At 41.0% G+C, this 19,431-nt stretch overlaps 4 protein-coding genes across 4 annotated transcripts; 2 read left to right on the forward strand and 2 right to left on the reverse strand.

Annotated features, from left to right (window-relative positions):
• Positions 1-1,293: 1,293 nt before the first annotated feature.
• On the reverse strand, positions 1,294-4,918 carry LOC140954077 (heterogeneous nuclear ribonucleoprotein U-like protein 1). Its single transcript, XM_073403479.1, has 3 exons — positions 4,572-4,918; positions 3,556-3,666; positions 1,294-2,951 (listed from the first exon to the last, which is right to left on the reverse strand). Exons 1-3 carry the CDS (start codon positions 4,857-4,859, stop codon positions 1,356-1,358), a joined length of 1,995 nt encoding a protein of 664 aa, XP_073259580.1. The 5' UTR covers positions 4,860-4,918; the 3' UTR covers positions 1,294-1,355.
• Positions 4,919-5,073: 155 nt separating this feature from the next.
• On the forward strand, positions 5,074-8,561 carry LOC140921320 (lymphokine-activated killer T-cell-originated protein kinase-like). Its single transcript, XM_073371317.1, has 2 exons — positions 5,074-5,842; positions 7,096-8,561. Exons 1-2 carry the CDS (start codon positions 5,092-5,094, stop codon positions 7,356-7,358), a joined length of 1,014 nt encoding a protein of 337 aa, XP_073227418.1. The 5' UTR covers positions 5,074-5,091; the 3' UTR covers positions 7,359-8,561.
• Positions 8,562-9,486: 925 nt separating this feature from the next.
• LOC140921378 (actin-binding protein IPP-like) lies at positions 9,487-13,426 on the forward strand. Its single transcript, XM_073371379.1, has 3 exons — positions 9,487-10,796; positions 11,679-11,822; positions 13,050-13,426. Exons 1-3 carry the CDS (start codon positions 9,587-9,589, stop codon positions 13,331-13,333), a joined length of 1,638 nt encoding a protein of 545 aa, XP_073227480.1. The 5' UTR covers positions 9,487-9,586; the 3' UTR covers positions 13,334-13,426.
• Positions 13,427-15,134: 1,708 nt separating this feature from the next.
• LOC140921860 (SE-cephalotoxin-like) lies at positions 15,135-18,376 on the reverse strand. The gene is given in 2 exon segments (XM_073371859.1): positions 15,135-17,455; positions 17,458-18,376. Coding segments are annotated over 2 exon segments (3,240 nt in total).
• Between the last annotated feature and the right edge of the window lie 1,055 nt (positions 18,377-19,431).

Raw genomic sequence — 19,431 nt, forward strand, 5'->3', positions numbered from 1 at the left:
AAACTTAACAAGAAAACAAAAGAAATAACGGAAAAGCAATGGGAGGCAAAGCCTGGCAAACTTGAGAAGACATTAAAAACAGCTCTCAGTATTAGTAAAAATGATAGAGACCTGGTTCAATCTGTATAAGAGTGTTATTTCAGTAAAATGCTTGGCAATAATCCCCGCTTGTTACGTGGCGCGATCTTTTTACATAAACTATTTTTGCTTTGCGAATTTACAGTTTTAAACTTAAAAAATAATAATGCAGTTAACTGTCTTCTAACGAATAGCTGTTATAATAAGATCCCTGGTGTTCTTCTGTCCTTTTGATTTGGCTCGTAAGGGGACACGCGCCGACGGCCGGTCTCAGTGGTTGCTGTCTAACAGAGAGTTGGCTAAGGTAGTCAAAAAGCACGAAAATGCTAAGTTCTCTTAAGTTAAATGCTGCGTACGTCTGTTACGCTCCATTTCAAGGGCTTATGTCACGCTACTTGCTACTTTTAAAAAAGCTAAAACTTTTCCGCGTCAATTGAATCCCAAAAATAATGGTCCAGTATTGCTACTTAAGCCTATTAGGCACTAAAACTGTTTCCTGTCGTCTGTTGCAATGGATGGCGAGAATGGAAAATGATTGAAACCTGAAAAAGTTGGACCAGGTTGTTCAAGTTTTAATGCTATGCTGCAAAAATCACCTAAACATTATGGTCAGTGCTCCCTGTTTTATATCGTCTTCATAACTCTACTGCAGTATTTTGAGTATTGGTTAAGGCACTAAGTATTATTAGTAAAATCCAAATATTAGTGGTCTATTATCAACGCTGCGTTCTGATTGGTTAGTGCTCCCTGTTTTATATCGTCTTCATAATTCTACTGCAGTATTTTGAGTATTAGTTAAGGCACTAAGTATCATTAGTAAAATCCAATTAGTGGTCTATTATCAATGCTGTGTTCTGTTTGGTCGAGCTTCTACTAGGCTATATGTTATGGCCCACTAGTAGCGAAGAGCACCGACTTTGAAAACCAAAACAATGGTGGCTGAATCGCGTTTTGCTAGCTAAAGTTGTTTTGTCTCGATATTTTTGACAGACTAGTTGGATTTTAATAAAACAATTATTCCTCTAGCCCTCATGGCCTCTGGGTCAATAGCCCATTCCTTCGGCCTCGTGGGCAATTGACTTAGAGCCCATTTGGGCTCAAGGAATAATTGTTTAATATCCTTGTGACAATAGCCCATAAAGAGGCCTTAAAACATGCATAAAGCTTAAAAAAGAGGGCCTTCTAACTATGACCTTGTGTCTCTTCCTAGGCAAGCGTGTGCAATACAGGGTAAAACAAAAGTCTCTTTGACGTTTTATGCTAATAAAATGTGTTGACTAATATCCTCCACCATATCCATACTGACCATACTGACCACCAGGGGGTACCGGACCTCTTCCTACTCCCCCTGAGTAATAGTCCTGTCCTTGTTGGTATGACTGTGCAGCGTACTGGTTATGGTTATACTGTGAGGACGGAGGTGGACCATACCTGTTTTCAGTCAGTTGATAATTTGATTGATATCTGTGACCACCTGATGCTTGGTAATACTGGTAATTATCACCAGTCATAGGTGGCTGGTAATGAGACTGATATCTGTTATCACTAGAGGGCTGACTTCGATCATAGTTTTCTTGTGGTCCATAAGAGGCCCCGTAACTATAGTCATTGTATCTGGGCTGAGGTCCTTGATTATATACCCTATGTGGTTCTCTGGTTTGCCCTGACGGAGGCTGAAAAGGACCATGATCATTTCTTGGTCTAATGGGGGCTGCACGGGCATCTGGTGGATTTCCATAAAAGGGCTTGTCATGTGATGCTCCTCTTTGATCTCTTGATTGATAGTTACCATGGAAACCAGTACGGTCACTTTGGCCAGAATGCTGACTTTGATGACTGTGATATGAAGGTGCTGTATGGCCTGCTTTCTCAGGGCGTTGTCTTTTAATGTCAGAAGATGTACCGGTATTCCCGCTTGATGCTGAAACTTCATCAGGTTTTCTTTTTTTCTCATTCTCTTTGAACTCCTTCCCTTCACGTTGGAACTGGGCCACAAGGCGTTCTGAGCTGGCTTTATCCTCTTCAATATACCAAACATCATCAAAAGTATCTCCAACTTCAGGGAGAGCAAAGTTTGCTTTCATCTCAAGAACAGCAGACTCTGGCACAACTTTTCCTTCTTCTCTTTCTCTTTTCTCCGTCCGTTCCTTTAGAACATCATTCGTGTTTACAATCACAGCAGCAATTCTATGGAACCCATGAAAGTTATTCATCTTTCTTCGCCGTGCAGTGAAATACACATTGGTTTGATCAAGAATGTAGTTCCGATTCTTCCTCTCGGCAATTTTAAATATTTTGTTTAAGACATCTGTAGCTTGTTTAATGAGTGCATCCCAGCGGCCGTGGTAGTTGCGTTTCCTCATCAATCCCATCACCTTCATTTTATCCATTATTGTGTTTGTTCCCAAGATATGGAATTTCTTTTCTGGGTGATCTTTGGCGTATTTCTCGGCCCAAAATGTTTTACCAGAGCCTGGTAATCCTACCATCATAATAATCTCACATTCTCCTCTTGACAAAGGACCCACTGATCCCCTTTCTAAGTATTGGGGTGGCATGTGCGAGAGCAGGCTAAATCCCTGAAGGGGTGGAAAGTATGGCTGAAACTGTCCAAAGTTTATTGCGAGACGCATGTTCTTAACGGTGATGTGGGGGAAAAATGTCTGTCCATTTGACTCAGGTCCAAGGCGAAATGCAACACCAAGGTAATTGCCATTTTTGGTGAAAAGTATAGCCCTGGGCGTAGAATCAAGGTCTATACAGCAACATATGATGTCGCCTGTTGTATAGGGCTTGCCGTAGTCAAAGAACTTGTTGTTTACAGAAACTTTTCCAGTACCTCCATAACCATAAGACAAGTTATCCTCTCCAACCTGTAAGAAAAGTGGGTAAGGTAAGGTGAAGAAGCACCAAGTCAAAGGTGGCAAACTGCTGGAGCTTAGGCATGCAAAGGAAACTGGGATAGAAGTGTTACTACTCCTCCCTGGATGGGATGCTAGTCCATCGAAGGGTTACTGCCTAATTCCCCCCTCCCCCTGCCCCCTGCAGTATGTCACTGGTACCCATTTAGAGAGACACAGGGGAATGAAGTTTCTTAACTAAGGAAACAATGCGACAGGCAAGGCTTGAACCCTGGACTTCCAGATCCAGAGTTCCAGGTGTTAAAAGCACATAACTCCAAGTAGAGTAAGTGGACGATCCCATATGAAAGAACTGAGCTGAAAAGAGCACAGGGTAGTAAAAGTACCTTTAACCCTTTAAACCCTAAGATCAAAATTTGAATTCTCATTTGTTGCCCCTACTCATTTCCTACAGAAGTAGTGGGGAGAAGTTGAGATAAAATATCAAGCACATTCATCTTGTGTGATCATGTCTGTAATTCTCATGACCACTCTGTTTTACAAAGCATTGATATTACAAGGAGAAATTTGATGCTGATCACTCTTAAGGCTTAAAGGGTTAACCAATCATACCCACCTGTAAATTAGCCTTGTCCCCTGACCAGCCCACTCTTACGACGTGGGGGTTTGTCTCTGTTTCGGGCATGGTAACTGGTAGTTTTTCAAGGACACTTACTTCAAAACAAACCTGCAAATGATACAAGGATGAATAAACTTTAAGCAGAATTCTCAATCAATAATTCAAGATGCTTGCTGTGGGTGCAGGAGTTAAAAAGTGAACAATAAATCATGTAGCTAGAGAGAGAAATGCCATACATTTCACAATATTTGTTCAGGGACGTCACTGAGAGCCGGTGGGCAGCTAATTTCACCGACTGGACAAGAGCTTACCACCAGCTCAAATTGCTCTAGAAATCACAGACATGGGGTAATTTTGATCGTGCAGTTGAATAAAATAGCCAGCATGACTATTAAAAAAGCCTGACTAGCTTTAAATCTTTAGCTACATCCCTGTTTATTGATAACAATACTTTAATGTTGACAGAGTTGTTAGCCTCCTTTGTAGATGTGCTTTTGGCTTGTCATACTTTCCTCCTGTGTATAGGATCATCTGAAAAGACAGCTCCACAGCTTTGAGATAGTCCTATCATCATTTTATTTTGAAGGGGGGGTGGGGGGTCCAAGGTTGGTTCTTGATATCCCTGAGATTGGTTAGGGCTGGTTAACACAAGCGATTGCAAATGCAAACACAAGCATCCATACAAGAAGCGGAAAAGTTTTCCCTTTCTTGCTTTGACGCTCAGCTTTAACAGTCGTAATTGATTAACACAATATAATTTATCATTTATTTTATTAGTGAAGAATAACAAAGGTAGAAGTGAATAATAATAAAAAATTTTCAATTCGGCTTTCGTATGATGAGAAGAATTATGCAGATCTCGGAGGACGTTATCCACCTCCGCTTTCCGCCTCGGTGGATAACATGCTCCTTGATCTGCATAATTCTCCACATACTAGTCGGCCTCATCCAATCAATAAATCTTTCTAAATGTCGAATCCATGATGTTTACATGCATTTAAATGTGTTCACACCTTGCCAGATCTAACTCCATGTGTCGCCCTTGCTCCAGCCCACATATATTCAAATCCATCTTTGTGTAAACTAGATCCTGTGACGCCATCTGCTTCAATAACAAAGTTAAGATCACTGTTGTAATCATCAAACACGACTCTCGGAGCAGCTGGTCGTGAAGATTCATAAGGAACTGCGGAACCATATGATGGCCCAGAAGATCTTGAATCGAAACCAGAATGTTGGCTTTCATACTGATTATACGATCCGTATTGATCATAGCCTTGATTGTAACCCCGTTGATACATTTTCTGATTCAGATCTCGAGTCAGAGTAAAACTCAAAAACAGTTGTATATCAGCAGATCGAGCAAACGACAGCGACGCTCTCAGTGGAAGCCCGCAATGCATGTTAGTCATGAGGATGAGTGGAGTTTGGGCATGACATAAACAACGCGGGCGACTTTGAAATTTCCACAGAGTCAACGGATCTTCGTCAACTTCATAGAAGGCTGTCGTATTTTGAACATTTTTGAACATCATGAGTAACTTCTCTACGCCAGCAGGTCAAAGAAGTGCGAGCCGATTACTCGTGGAAAGCGAAATATCGCCATACAAGGCCTCTCCTTTCGTGATTCCTCCATCTCCGTTTATGACACGTCTTGGCTGTGGAACTGGAGTTTCAGTTTACAGACTCAACCGAGACTCTAACGAAAGCAGTATGCGATCCCCTTGGGCCGTCAAAAAGGTCAACAAGAAAGCGAGATCCGGAATAAGTGAGCGATTGGCGCTAGAAGCGAGCATTTTGAAACAACTAAGCCATCCTAATATCGTGGGATTTCGTGCCATATCTGGGAGCATAGATGGAGAGCTTTGTCTTGCGATGGAAGACTGTGAGAAAGCGCTGGAAGATATCATCGAGGAAAAAGCATTTTTAGAAGAAGATTTCACCTACGAAGAGATCCTGAAAGTCTCCTGGGCTATTGCTAACGCCCTGAGTTATCTGCATAACGACAAAAAGATCTTGCATGGTGATATTAAAAGTGGAAATGTTTTGATCCGTGGTGACTTCGAAGCAGTGAAACTTTGTGATTTTGGAGTCGCACTAAGGCTTAAGGATGATCTGAGTGGTTTGAAAAACCCCTGTGATAGATATATTGGTACAGAGCCATGGAAATGTAAAGAGGCTCTCAAAGGAGGGGTCATCTCTGACAAAGCTGATATTTTTGCTTATGGTCTCTTGATCTGGGAGATGCTTGCTTTAAATGTTCCTCACGTGGACTTATTGGCAGGTACAGAATAAGTGAATTTTATTAACTTTTTTTTGTGCCTTCTAAACAGAAAAATAATAAATCCAGAAAACCTATGTAGGGGGCAATAGATCAGATTGACAGGCTTCAGAGTTGGGTCTGTTGGGTGGGTGGGGAGGGGTGTCCCTTTCCTTTCCTTTGGGGGTCCTCTCATGCATGGGAAAACTGGGAGTCTGGGGTCCTCATTTAAGAAAATTTAATTTGCAGGCCCTGAAAAGTGCATCACAAGTGACTAGCCATAATGGTATCACTGATCTTTATTTAATGTGGCTAAATGTAATTTAGGCAAAGTTAACCTCGAAGCAATGCTGGTCAGCTGTTTCCCCAGCTATATTAGGGGTGGCCCGATGTCTCTAGCAGGGGCACCTCGTGACTTATATACGCAGTTGCTTGCTTGCAGTTCTTCGCAAAGTGTTGTTTCGATTGCCGGCTGTTTGCGTGCCAGTTTGTGCTTTGGTTTTTCCCATCCCTCCCTCCCTCTTGGTGTGGGCTAGGTAAGTATTTAGTCGGTAAGTATTCCACTGAATTGTTCAGTGTGACGGTGCCTGGTGGGGGCCGCTCGCAGGGTTGCCATGGATACCTCCTCCTCATGCTAGCACATTGCCCGGCTCCACCAACTTTGAAGGCACCAACGCCCAAGCTCATCTATTGGTGATGAGTTTTACCGTATTTATTCGATTAACCGCCCTGGGCGCTTATTAAAGTTTTGGACCTTGAGAGTGGGCACTTATTTGAGGCTGGGTGCTTATTAAATTTTCACCATTTTCAGCGAGTGAAGTATGTTTATTTTGCAACAAAACAATAAATGCTAATAACAAAACGCGAAGAAGTAACAAAGCAAGGTTTCTGTAAAATACTCTGAAGAAACTCCATCCTCGGGGAAGTCTCTTATTAGAATTTATTCACTCAAGTGGGTGGGGTGGGGCTGAGTGCTTATTTGAGTTTGATTGGGAGGAGGAGGGGGTGGGCGCTAATTCGAGGTTGGGCGCTTATTCGAATAAATAGTTAATACAGTGCTTTTCTCGTTTTTATGCTATAATCTTTAACACACTGCTTCTGTGGTCAAAAAAAAAATCCCTCTCAAAAAAGACATTCACTGTGAGTAGTCAGCTCTTCTGTGACAACTAGACAGTGATTTTTGCCAGTTGCTGGAGCTTTTAGAGAGCCCTGCTTTTTATAGTTTCAAAGCAGTCCACATGTGCACTGCTGAGGTATAAATTTTGTCTTTCTCATAGAAAGTGATGAAGAAGGTGACACAGGGCTAAGCACAGATGAGGAAGATGATGGTTCTTGTGACACAGAGGAGTACTTGGCAGCGTTGGGAACAAGGCCACCTCTTCCTGCTAAATTCCAGGCTGCAGATTGCATCATGAGTCCTGTTATTCAGTTGTTTTGTTGTTGTACATCAGAAAATCCAGCAGATCGACCTAGTGCCAAAGACATTATTCTGGCCCTGAAACCTGAGGTCACTGCCAATAATGGTCAAAGTCAAGGATGATGATATGTGACCATCAGTTGAAAATATTATTAATTTACTATTGTAAACAAAGTATCGGACCATCTTATCACTAGATCTTCAATACTGATGGCAACACAGAGAAGAAGCCATTACTGTACTGTAGAATTAGTTATAATATTAGACATTTTACCAAAGGGCTGTACTCTAACTATGCAGGTCTGAACAATAGCATTGCCCAGTAGCTCCTGGCACCTTACTTTTGCGTGTGGAGGAGACTAGGAAATCTCAGTTTTTTTCCATAAAAATCATTTCCCAGGCTTCCTTGATTTCACAGGTTTAGTGCACTGACAAGGCCCTTTTGGAGCAGAGCACTGGTCTGTCTACTATTAGACACCCTTGCTGGTTGAAAAAGCAAAGCGAATAAATCAGACTTTTTACACAATCCAATTTCCCGTTGGATGGTTGGGGTTGATTGCCAAATACTGTAGGGGTGTGGTAGGGGATTTGCAAGTGCACTCGCCCATCCCTGAACCCCATGGGAAATTGTTCTTTTTCTCAGTTTTCTCCCACCATAAGAGATCAACGTAGCAGCCTCCCAAACCTAGTGTTGATTACCCCTGCCAAACAGACAGAAAAATGGGGAACTTCGAACAGTCTAAGGACAAGCTAAAAGGATGCGAGAATTAGAAGAGACATATTTCTTCCTACTACTCTTTCTGCTCTCTCTTTGAAGTACTCTATTGTAATTCACTGATAAATTTTGTGATACTAATTTATTGTAGTTGCAGGGTCTAGGGAAGGGAACAGGATCCCATCTTATATTTTGGCCAAACTGAGGCCTGAAGGGCCAAGGAAATTTTTTTGAGAGTCGCCCCACTTTTTATCTTGTGGTCTGGATGAGTAAGCCCCCCTGGCCTTCTTTGGCTTTTCATTTCTCAGCCAAAGCTATGCTTTTTCCATGGTACAACATCATGGTGCCTGCAGAATGAGACTGTGTTAGGGAGTGTCACTATATCTAATGTAAGATTTAATTGGCTTACAAGAATTTCAGCCGTAGTTAATACTGATATATCATAAGAATGCAGCCAGCACAACACTTGAACAAGATCAACTCTCATACATGTGAGAGAATACATTGGTTACTACTGACTGTTAACGGAAGGCATGTAAATGAGTTGATCCATGCTCAAGTTTTGTCCCTGCCTGTTGTAGATAGTAAGAATACTCTCTTTTGAATTTTTGTTACATGATAAAGAGTTTATGTATTCAAGGATAGAAATAAAATTAATTTTGGTCAACAGTATTCGGCACAGTTCCTGTTTTTTGGTTTATTGGATTCATAAAAAGATATGCACAGCCACTTCACTTCACCAATTTCTTGGGTTTATCAAATTAAAAACATTCAGTCTTTTCCTAACTGAAAGCCTAAATAATTTGATATGGTGGTTGAAGTATGTGGATAAAATGCTGACCCCAAGTCCATCAACTGCACTGATGGACTACTAGCTAGCCTATATACAGATGCCCCCCTCCTCTCAGGAAATATCGGGAGAGAATTTTTCTGCGGGGAGGGGGTGTCCGTACACAGGCTACTACTAGCCTGAGAAAACGGAGGACATTTTGCAATGCCGCCACCATTCATTTCCTCTGTGAAATGGCATCTGCGGAACGAGTGCAAAAATATTATACTGATGATGTGTCACTACCCTACGTAGTGATTCTGATTGGTTAAAGAAATTTAATGCCTCGAGGCAAGATAATCAGTCAGGAGCACTACACATGCTACACATTAATATGGGTAGTGATGTCAGTTTAGAATTTCTGCACTCATTCCTTAGACCTCAGCTGTTTTCTCACTTTCCTTAGTACTGTTCAGGTTCACTGAATGGCTTACTGTACTGGGAGACATTTTTTCTCACATCAGCATCCTCCCACCCCGTCTCCCAATTCTGTGTTTTCACTCACGTGGCCAGCATCTATGCAAATTTATTGGAACAAAAGTAAGCGTTTGCATAAGAGTACAACTCCCACAGGACTGGTTTGGGACACCAACATGGCCGCCGTTTCATTGTTTTGGGACACAGATATGGTCGCCATGACGTAATGTGAAAACGCACAACATGATTTTTTTGAGCCCGTAAACTTTACCGCTGACCACAACAAAGATGGAGGATCGAGCAGTACGGAAAATTGATAAGCAATCTTTCGCTAAGGAACACTCATTCAAGTTACTGAATAAGCTAAATTTGTTGAAAAAGCGAGGTTTAATGTGTGATGCGACTCTAAAGGTTGGAGGAAAGGAATTTCCAGTTCATCGAATTATACTGTCAGCCGCCAGTCCATATTTTCAAGTCATGTTTACAAGTGGTCTGGCAGAAAGCCATTTGGATCATGTAGAAATTCACGGCATAAATGCAGAAGTTTTCAGCACTGTTCTTGATTTTATCTACACCGGAAAAGTTGTTGTGAACGAAGGTAATGTTCAACAGCTTTTACCCGCATCGAAGATGCTTCAAGTAGACGATATTGAGGTTATGTGCTGTGACTTCTTGAAACGTGAACTAGATCCGTCAAATTGTGTGGGCATTTACATGTTTTCCGACACCCATTCGTGTACTTCGTTGTCCAAATCGGCGCTGGGCTTTATTCACAGGAACTTTGTCGAAGTTTCAAAACAGGAGGAGTTTGTGCAACTCACCAAAAAAGCATTATTTCAACTTCTAGAATCAGAAGAACTTAAAATTGAATCTGAGGAACAAGTCTTTGAGGCTGCTATGCGTTGGGTGTTACATGACATTTCTCGAGGGCGTGAGTCACTAGGGCAAATCCTTGAACGCATAAGACTCCCGCTTATCTCTCCAAAATTCCTTGAAAAGTACCTTCTCACCTGTGAAAGTGCAAGTATTCAGAGGATGTTAAGGGGAATTCTTGATGGATATAGAAGTTACCAAGCCTTAGGACATGGGCTACAGAAAGCACATACACAACCAAGGCATGCTTCAAGAAAGTGTTTTTATATCATAGGAGGGTACAGTCGTCGAGTAGGTGGAAGGTGGAGTGACACGTCATCGCTTTCGACTGTTGAGAAGTTTGATTCCTTTTCACAAACCTGTGACAGTTTTTCGACACCACAGATGAGCTTTGCTCGCAGTGGACATGCAGTAGCTTCTGCTGGGGGGTTAATTTATGCCATTGGGGGAGAGAATGACTCTCTTATTTATGATACTGTGGAATGCTATGACCCTGCTTCTAGATCTTGGTCACTTGTTGCTCCTTTGACAGCTCCGCGTGTGGCATGTGGAGTATGTGTTGTTGAAGACTTCTTGTTTGTGATTGGTGGCTGGGTTGGGGCTGAGATTGCAGAGGATATTGAGAGGTATGATCCAGACCTTGATCATTGGGAAGTAGTTGGAAAGGTAGAAACAAAGAGGTTTCATCTTGGAGTTACAGAAATGAATGGACTGATATATACAGTAGGTAGGTCACCTTTTCTATGAATAAGAGTGGATTTCCTCTGTTGCTTAATTTTCATGTGCACATGTGTAATAAGAAAGAGGCAATCCATGGAAGGTCACACATAAACATTGAAGTTGAACCTTGCTCAACTTTTGTGTTTATGCACAGCCTTTCATACACTGCTTCTATTTTACTTACACCCGTAACATTTACTTGCATTTGCACTTGAAAATTGCGTGACAGTGAAATCCACCATAACACAGGGTTCAACCTTTTTTAACCCTATTGCCCAATTAGCTTACAGTGCAGGCATTTGTGAGGGAACATGAACCCTTAAAATTTCATTCTTGTTATGTGGTGTGTTTGACAAAGGGAGCTTGAAAGGGTAACCCTTTAAAGTGCATTAATATAACTCTCCTTACTCTCCCTCTTATACTAAAAGAGATGTTGTTCAATATGAAACTTACTCTTCTTGGTAAAAAAATTGCTTGTGTTGTTTGAAGAAATATTCATGTAAACTGCATGACACAGCTCCTTTAAGTAAATTACAAACTAAGAATCAGAGAGCTAGGTCACTAACAGCACTGTACTGTAGGCTATTGCTTAACAAAATGTTGAGCATTATAAATGAGTAGAAAGCTCATTCAACACATGTACAGTGTAACAAATTGACTGCCATCATTCAACAAGCTGCTGCTTTTATGATTTTATGCTCTCTGGTGATCTCTGCCTAGAAATTTTAAAACCTACAGTATCTTTGTTTTCACTAATGTATTAAGAATGCTCAACATGTTGCTTGGCCTGTTTTGACATGACACTTTGTCGACTACAGGTTTAATGTGTATCATAAATATTCAATGCGGAAGTTATTTTTAGCTGGTGCTTTTTGTCCTAAAATCACAGGAGGGTTAAGTGAATTAGGGGAAGAACTCAAAGTGTGCGAGTGTTACAACCCTGTCAGTGAAACTTGGATGAGACTACCTGACATGCATCACAAGAGAGCATACCTTGGACTGACAGTCTTGGAAGGCAGCCTGTATGCTGTAGGTGAGGAAAAGATCGAAACTTCCCTGTAATAGGCTGTGATCCTTTTGGCCAGTGCCACAGATCTAGACCTCTTGCTAGAGCCTGAAGCAAGAAGTCTGTAAAACACATCATTCCAGCTTTCTGTTCAGCGTCAGAAATATTATTATTTGAAACAATCACTTTTACCTTGGTTAACAAAAATTTGAAGCTACTACAGTTGCATGCTGTCCTGGTCCCATCCAGAGCTCTTGATCCATGGTACTGTCCAAACGGTCAGCAGTTCTTGTGACAAGAATAGTCAAGGCCAAAAGCCAAGTGAGAACTTGTAACAAATGTCTTTTTGAAGTAAAGTTTTCTGAGCCTGTGATCAATTGAATACCATAACTTGTCAGAAGAAAACTGTGAAAAACCATGTTACACCTCGATGAGTTGTACACCTGAGCCTGCAATACAGTCATTTGACACTGGTCAGCAGATACCCTATTTTGAAACTGGTCACAACATGGGTGTTGAATATCAAGTTTAACATTTTACATATGCCTTAGACTTTTAAGATTAGTAAGTAAGACATTTCACATCTGTTAACATAAAGGGGCAGATACAATTTCTTGGATGCATAGATAGCCAATAATTGTTCTAAGACATGGTGCTCCACTGCTTACGCTGTGTATGCAGGAGAGCTCCAAAAGAATAATGACATGGTCACTGAGTACATTAATACATGCTACCAGCCTCCTTCCCAGGGTTCTCTCCTAACCATTCCTACGGAGAGAGAGAGAAAGGTAGGAGAGAGAACCTGGGAACAAGGTTGGCATGGTACTTGTTTTTGAGTATTTTTACATTTACGAATAAGCCAAAAATTTAACATAGCTCTATTCTGGTTTTATTTTGACCTTGAATGCTAATAGCAGCCAAAATTTATGGTTTTATACTACTACATGAAAAATTACTGCAATTTGATTGGCTTACAGCACTGGTATTTCAGCTTAATTTGAAATACCTACATGTGAAAATTACAAACCTTTTGCGGGTAGTAGTATAAACAAATAATAGCATGATTTGTACGTGATATTTGGCATAAATACCACTCGTGATATTTCAAAATTGTCTCTAATTTCACTTGCCTAACGGCTCGAGAAATTATGTATAACAATTTCGAAATATCACTTGTGGTATTTATGCCAAATATCACTACAAATCATGCTATTACCTATACTAATTTACATTTTCAATAATAATTACTAACAGGCGGCTGTAATGAACTGGAAGGAACACTATCCAGTGTAGAACAGTTTGATCTTCAAAGAAACCAGTGGACAGAGGTGATTCCCATGGAAAAACCAAGAGCAGGTTTGTCATTAGCAGTCAGCAGTGGACTTTTGTATGTATTTGGTGGGCGGACAGCGAGTGAAGAGTACTCCCCTCCTGTGACACTAACAGGTGTTGAATTGTATGATCCGAAGAAACAGAAATGGAAGCACGTTACTGATTTGTGTTTTAGTCGGTGTGATTTTGGCATTGGCATTGTGTAACCTGAAGGTATTAAACAAATCAAGAATAGCTTTCCATGTTCGGTACTCTTATCTGCCATAGGAATGATGTCAAAATGTTCAATTGAAACCACAAGTGAAGTTTTGATCATTAATTTTGATGTCATTTCTATGCTGGATAAGTGTATAAACCATGGAAAATTGTTGTCAATGAATTAATATTGACAGTTTTTTTGATGTTTCTGCGCTTTATTTCCATGTGCTTTGGGATGTGTTATTTGGTGCTGTGGAAACTATAGTTGCCATGTGCAAGTATTTTTTAGTGTTTTTTTATGTCAGTATCATCATCTATGCTAGGATTTGTAGCTCAATATGTTTCTTTTTTTAATGGGGTCATCCAAAGTGTCTCAAATTGAATGACTGGTGCATATCCTGTGAGGGAGCGGGATGTACTCAACATATTCAAGGCATTCTTATGGGACGGTTCTGCCCCAAAGTTCAACCCCTTACCCGAGTTTTAGTCACTATTTTTAAAGAAAGGTACCCCTTTCGTATACCTTGTAATTGACAAATGGCACCCCTTTCATATACTTACTGTAGAACTTTGCATCCCTTTTAACTGCTGTAAATACACTGTCTCTTATGAACAAATCAGAAAACAAGAAGGTTTTCTCGACTTTTTCAAAGCCGAGAAATACATCTGTTAGCCCTTTTGTGTTTTTTTACAAACCGAGATATTACAAATTTTCGTACCCTTACGTGAAAACTCTTCCCTTTCACATACCTGAATTCTGAAAAACGTACCCCTTTTGGGCGGAGCCAGTCCCCGTATAGGCCATGATAGGGAGTATCCCACCCCCTCTGGGGGTGTGTATACGTTGTAAGTGAAATCCTTTCTTAGGTTTAATACTAAGGTTATTTCATATAAAACTTTGACAAGTGTTATTTACATTGTGGCTATTGTTTTCAGGCTGTAAAAGCAAGAGCTGTACTCGTAAATTCCACTTGTAACAGGGGCACCCAACGACTGTTTTCTGTAGAATATAGCTTCTGAGAAGCAAAAATTGCCTTGAATTTTCTATAGCTTGAGTACGGCTAAGAATTTCTAGATAGCCGTTCCATTCATGTACAATTTTCGAAGCTTATCTAATAAATTCCCTGCAATCTTCTGATGTTTTAAATTTTTCGCTTTAAGCTATTTTTCTTTGAAAAAGGAGACCTAAATTTTTTGGTTGCACTGGAGCGAGAAATCAGAAAAATTATCCCTTTCGAAAAACTTTAAATTGCATCTAAAATTTTTGAGAAAATAACACCGAAGCCCTTGTAATTTTGAAAAGACTCAAGTTGCCCTTGGATGACCGAACGGATACAAACTTCATATTTAAATCAAAATCGAAAAAACAATAGCATGGTTCCTAGCTAGCACACCTGTCCATTTTGGTTTGTCAAGTAACAGTTTTATTATGTTATCTCAAAACTACACTTTACTATACCTAGATCCTGAATGAAAACAACAACAGCTCTCCGGCCCGTTAATTATCGGGACTTTCAATGAACGAGCCCCAGGAATTTCGAACAAGGGGTCTCAGGGTATCGCAGTCAACTTGACACTCGTGTTGCTCACCGTGGTTTATTCAGGCTCAGAGATGTGTTAAGCATTACAATAGTTGTCGAATCCTTTCTTAGTGGTAAATACATAATCAGTTGGAAATCACATGAACACGTGTCGAGCACGTGATCTTAGAAGAGAGTAAACATTTGAATCTAATGATATACTAATTTTGATTTTGTCAAAAAGAAAGTCACATCCGGTAGTTTATTTTATATCAACTTTCCCAGCTTACTATTTATGATAAATGGTCCAGCCTTCTGAGCTGCAGCCATCACTTTCGTGCGTTGTGATTTCAAGACCAGGACAGGTTTGAGTAGTGATTCCATCGCCGTAATGACTGAGCCACCACGCAACGTTGCCGTTAATCGAGTACCGCAGATATACTTCGTCTCCTTGCTGTAAGGGTTTTCCGCGACAGTTGGTTTGAGTGTTGGATGAACATTGGTTGCCATGGCGACTGCTATCCGTTGAATATATCCAGAAGACGGCTCCGCGACAGTTCATGTTGTGGTCCCACCAGCTGTTGCCGATGCAGGTCTCCCTTAGTTCACATCCGTTACCACTGCCCCAACAGTTTACATGGCGATTCAAACCTAATCTCTCGAGACGTATCTGATCACCATATTTAACCGGTTTCTCATCCTGGTGGTCAATCAAATAGACCCTGAAAAGATTGTCATTACAACTATTCCATACGGATGAACTCAAATCTTGATTATACCCGGGGCAATTTGTCAACCTGCAGATTCCCCAACAACCCAACCATAGAGTAGATTTTTTCGTTGCCTTCAGGGCCACTATATCGCCTGAACGAATATAGTGTGGGCATTGGGCTTTGTTTTCGTCGTGGCTGTTTCCACAGTCGTTATCTCCGTCACATTTCCAAGATGCTGAGATGCATTTGCTGTTGGAACAATCAAACTTGTCGTATTGGGCAGAACAACATTTTTGTGTATTACAGGATTCAGTTTCATGATCCACTCCGCCCTGATCTCTTACGCAGTCGTTGGTATTGTTTGTTCCCATACAAGACCTTTCGCGTTGCCTCGTCCCGCAGTCGCAAGTTTTGGAACATTGACCCCATGAACCCCATGTATTCCAAACAAATATACATCTTGGTTGAGAGTCCCATTTCAAGATGTCCCCATCCTTTTTGCAAGTCACTGTTCCATTTGTTGCTTGTCTTTGCTTGTCGCATTTTACCGTCAGTGTCATCCCTTCAAAAGTTAGTTCGTCCTTGCAATTAATATTTGCACCATCAACTGTTAAATTACCACAGCTGTAAGACTTCCAGTATCGGCTGTAGATTCGTTGACGACCTTTGAAGGTGTTGTGGATGAACATGGCTTCTTTCTTGTACTTGGCTCGGAGAGATCCAGTTGTCCCTTTAGTTTCCATTAGCCATTTTTTGTGGAGCAACAGAGCTTCACCGAGTGCTTGGTCCAAATAGGCCAACTTGTCTCTGAAGCTCTTGACTGCTTCATTGTATCCCGGCGAGCAGCCAGCGCCGCCATTATCATTGAAGTAGTCCCGTTTATAAGAATTATAAATATCTTTGCCTGGGCTGTCTAAAATTCCTTGACCAAGGATCATTTTCTTCAGTCTGTTCCTTAGTTGAAAACTGGTAGTGATAGTTTGCAAATACCTGTTGACGTCTTGCCCAAATTGATTGAAAGTTACGTCGTTCGTCTGCAGTTTTGCGTAGAGATCTACAATGTCTTCGATGTTGTAAATAACTTGTGAGTGCTGTACGATTTTGTTCGTATAACCCTTGGAATCCTGGATCTTCTTCACCACTTCGTCTAAGTTCCGAGACAAAGATCTGACCGAAAAGAATACGTCCACAGCAGTGGGAACGCCATTCATAATATTAAACGACCGCCTCAGATCGGCTAACATTCTTTCAATGTCGTCATTAAAGTCAGCGGGGACTTCACAAGATTCACCTTCAAAGTATGGGCGGCAAATGCATTGGTGTGTTTGTGTAGATGGTATCACCAAGCAATGACCGTGACCTTGACACTTGTCTGACCCACAATTGTGCTTGTTTTTGACGGAGTAATCTACCGTAGATGAAATGAAGTCCCACTCGTTGATTTGTCTTTTTAAGTCTGAAATGCACGAACGATACGACGGCTCTTGCGATGTCGCTTCCTCGCACAAATCTTCAACGGGAACCATTTTTACCAATTCATGTCTTGAGCATGTCTTATGAGACAAGATGTTTTCATCTGCGTAGATGTAATTGTGATTGCATCCGTCGCACCCTTTGAAAACCAATAAATTCCCTATTTGCGGGATGCTCGAACAGGTGTTAGGAGGATCCTGGGCGTCTTGGTAGACAACGTAGTACTCTGGATCAGCGCTGTCTAACTTAAATTTCGCTTGACCACGCCAATGAAGTTCAGCAAAATGGGGACGATCCTTTTTGACAGCTGCTACAGCCCAGGTGTACCAAGAATGCTGTGTTTTTAGTTCATCAAATATAGCGTCAACGATGATTTCGTGTGGCTGATTTTTTTCTTTCATCTCCTTCAAAATTTTGTTGGCTTTTTCTCAGCGTTTTTAACAGAGTCTTTTTTGCATTCCCAAACCCTGTTATCAAACTCTCTGCGAATCTTGAAAAAGTACCCCATAACCTCTTGGAATCCTTGATTGGCCCGCTGTGCGTCACCCTTAAAGTAGTGGTATGTCAGTGTCTGCTGGGAAGCGCTGATCATTATGTTTTTGATGAAAAACGTTAGCTCCGACAATTTTGTTATGTCGCAGCCGTATTCATCAATGAACAAATCAAAGAGGTTATGGCCGGTTATGCCTTCTGGAAGAGCTGCGAATCTGTACATGTTAAGGACGTTGCCATCTAAATTGTTATTTTCGTAATAATTCACGAATTCTTCAGCCAGTTTTACTTGTTCTATTCTTCTGGTTTTAGTGCCCATAGCTCTGCGAATATCCTTCAGTTTCTTTCCCCCATTCTTGATCGCATTCTCCCAAGTAATCCATGTAGACAGAAAGTTATTAAATGCGCTGTTTGCCTTGATTGATGTCTCCATTTCATCGAGTTTCTTGCCAAGGCGATCGAGTTTGGCATTTACCTCTTTAAAGCGTTCATTTATTAAGCTTGTAATGACATCCAGGTCACTTGGCATGAAAAACGTGAACGCAAAATTAGCGATTGTTGCCGCAGCTTGTACAGCACGGAGAGCCTTACCAACCATGGAAGCGTACTTGGAGAGTTTAGTCTGCTTCGTCAGTAGTTCTGCTGCTGTTGCCTCCTTGGACCTCTCCCTAAGGTCTTTGATGAGTTCAATTGATGTTTTCATTTCCTCGTGTGCTATTTCAATTGCCTGTTGGGCTGTCTCCATGGCGACAGTTGCTTGGTGTTGTTGGGTAGGGTCTAACTCGGAGGTACTTGAACAGCTCAGCCAGGAAATCCATAGCGCGGCGAAATACCACCCAGCAAGGCGCCTCATTTCCGAGAATCTATCCAACGACGATGAGACTGCCAAGATAAAGGTTTGTGAGGGTGAGCGTGTTACGTGCAAGGTAATAGGGACTTTAAGATCAAACGGTTTAATAAGCAAAAGAAACAACTTTGCACGGGCATCACGCTTTTTTGTACATTTCTTTCCTGTTTTTACTCGACCTCGACGTGAAAATGCCTAATTTCGCGTTTTATGGAGGACGTAAACAAGCAACGACAAATTTTATTTCCCTTTCTGAGCTTGGATATGGTCACTTGAAATTCAGCCTCAGAAGGGTTCGCCTACATTTGACAAAGTAAGTGGGTAGGAATAATCGCTATAAAGACTGAAAGAACGCAAATCTACTTTTTAATCGACGTTCTCGTCGTCGTCGCGTCGTTGGATCTTAAAAGTCCATAATGATAAAAAAAGGGTCTACTTCGCCGCCTATGTTCGTTATAAGACTATATTGCCATTAAACTTAAAGAGTCAAGAAACGATGTCATCTACATGGGGCTATTTTATCCGAATCACAGAGGCTATGATTCCAGCTATGCCGCAGTACTAATCCACACAATGTTCATACAAAATGCACGTGGTCATCAGCTTTTTTCTAAACATCTCGTCGCCGGATAAAAATATAAAATCTACACTGAGAAAGTGCTGAAGAAAGAACCGAAGTTAATATATTAAAAATGAATTGACATCGATGTCTTTTTCATTTTTCCCTCTTCTGATTTATTTATACTTTCCAATGTCAGTCGCTAAGCATGAATTTTGTCGCATAGTTATGGTAAAACGCCTGTTCACATTGTTTCGTTGTGTGCGCTTGTGTTTTTTTTTCTTTTCTTTTTCAATCTCTTTCTTAGTTTCAATTTGAATTCTCTCGCTGTTAATCGAGTCTATGTTCCGTTATATTTTCTTCTTTTCTAGTTGTACAAATACCCTATGGTTTGTTCTAAGACTTACTCAAAGAACGAGTGCCTGTTCTCTTGAGATTCTGCGGTTTACATATGAAAAGAAATCTCACCTAATATCCTAAACCATGGAAAATAGTACGTTTG

The sequence above is a fragment of the Porites lutea genome, chromosome 12 (genome assembly GCF_958299795.1).
Source record: "Porites lutea chromosome 12, jaPorLute2.1, whole genome shotgun sequence".
Classification (NCBI taxonomy): domain Eukaryota; kingdom Metazoa; phylum Cnidaria; class Anthozoa; order Scleractinia; family Poritidae; genus Porites; species Porites lutea.

Coding starts and splice junctions, on each gene's coding strand:
- LOC140954077 (XM_073403479.1), bottom strand. CDS start 4,859: ATGTATCAACGGGGTTACAATCAAGGCTATGATCAATACGGATCGTAT. Junction 3,667..4,571: donor ATGGAGTTAGATCTGGCAAG/GTGTGAACACAT, acceptor TATCATTTGCAG/GTTTGTTTTGAAGTAAGTGT. Junction 2,952..3,555: donor GGGACAAGGCTAATTTACAG/GTGGGTATGATT, acceptor CTTTTCTTACAG/GTTGGAGAGGATAACTTGTC.
- LOC140921320 (XM_073371317.1), top strand. CDS start 5,092: ATGAGTAACTTCTCTACGCCAGCAGGTCAAAGAAGTGCGAGCCGATTA. Junction 5,843..7,095: donor TCACGTGGACTTATTGGCAG/GTACAGAATAAG, acceptor TCTTTCTCATAG/AAAGTGATGAAGAAGGTGAC.
- LOC140921378 (XM_073371379.1), top strand. CDS start 9,587: ATGTGTGATGCGACTCTAAAGGTTGGAGGAAAGGAATTTCCAGTTCAT. Junction 10,797..11,678: donor TGGACTGATATATACAGTAG/GTAGGTCACCTT, acceptor CTAAAATCACAG/GAGGGTTAAGTGAATTAGGG. Junction 11,823..13,049: donor AGGCAGCCTGTATGCTGTAG/GTGAGGAAAAGA, acceptor AATTACTAACAG/GCGGCTGTAATGAACTGGAA.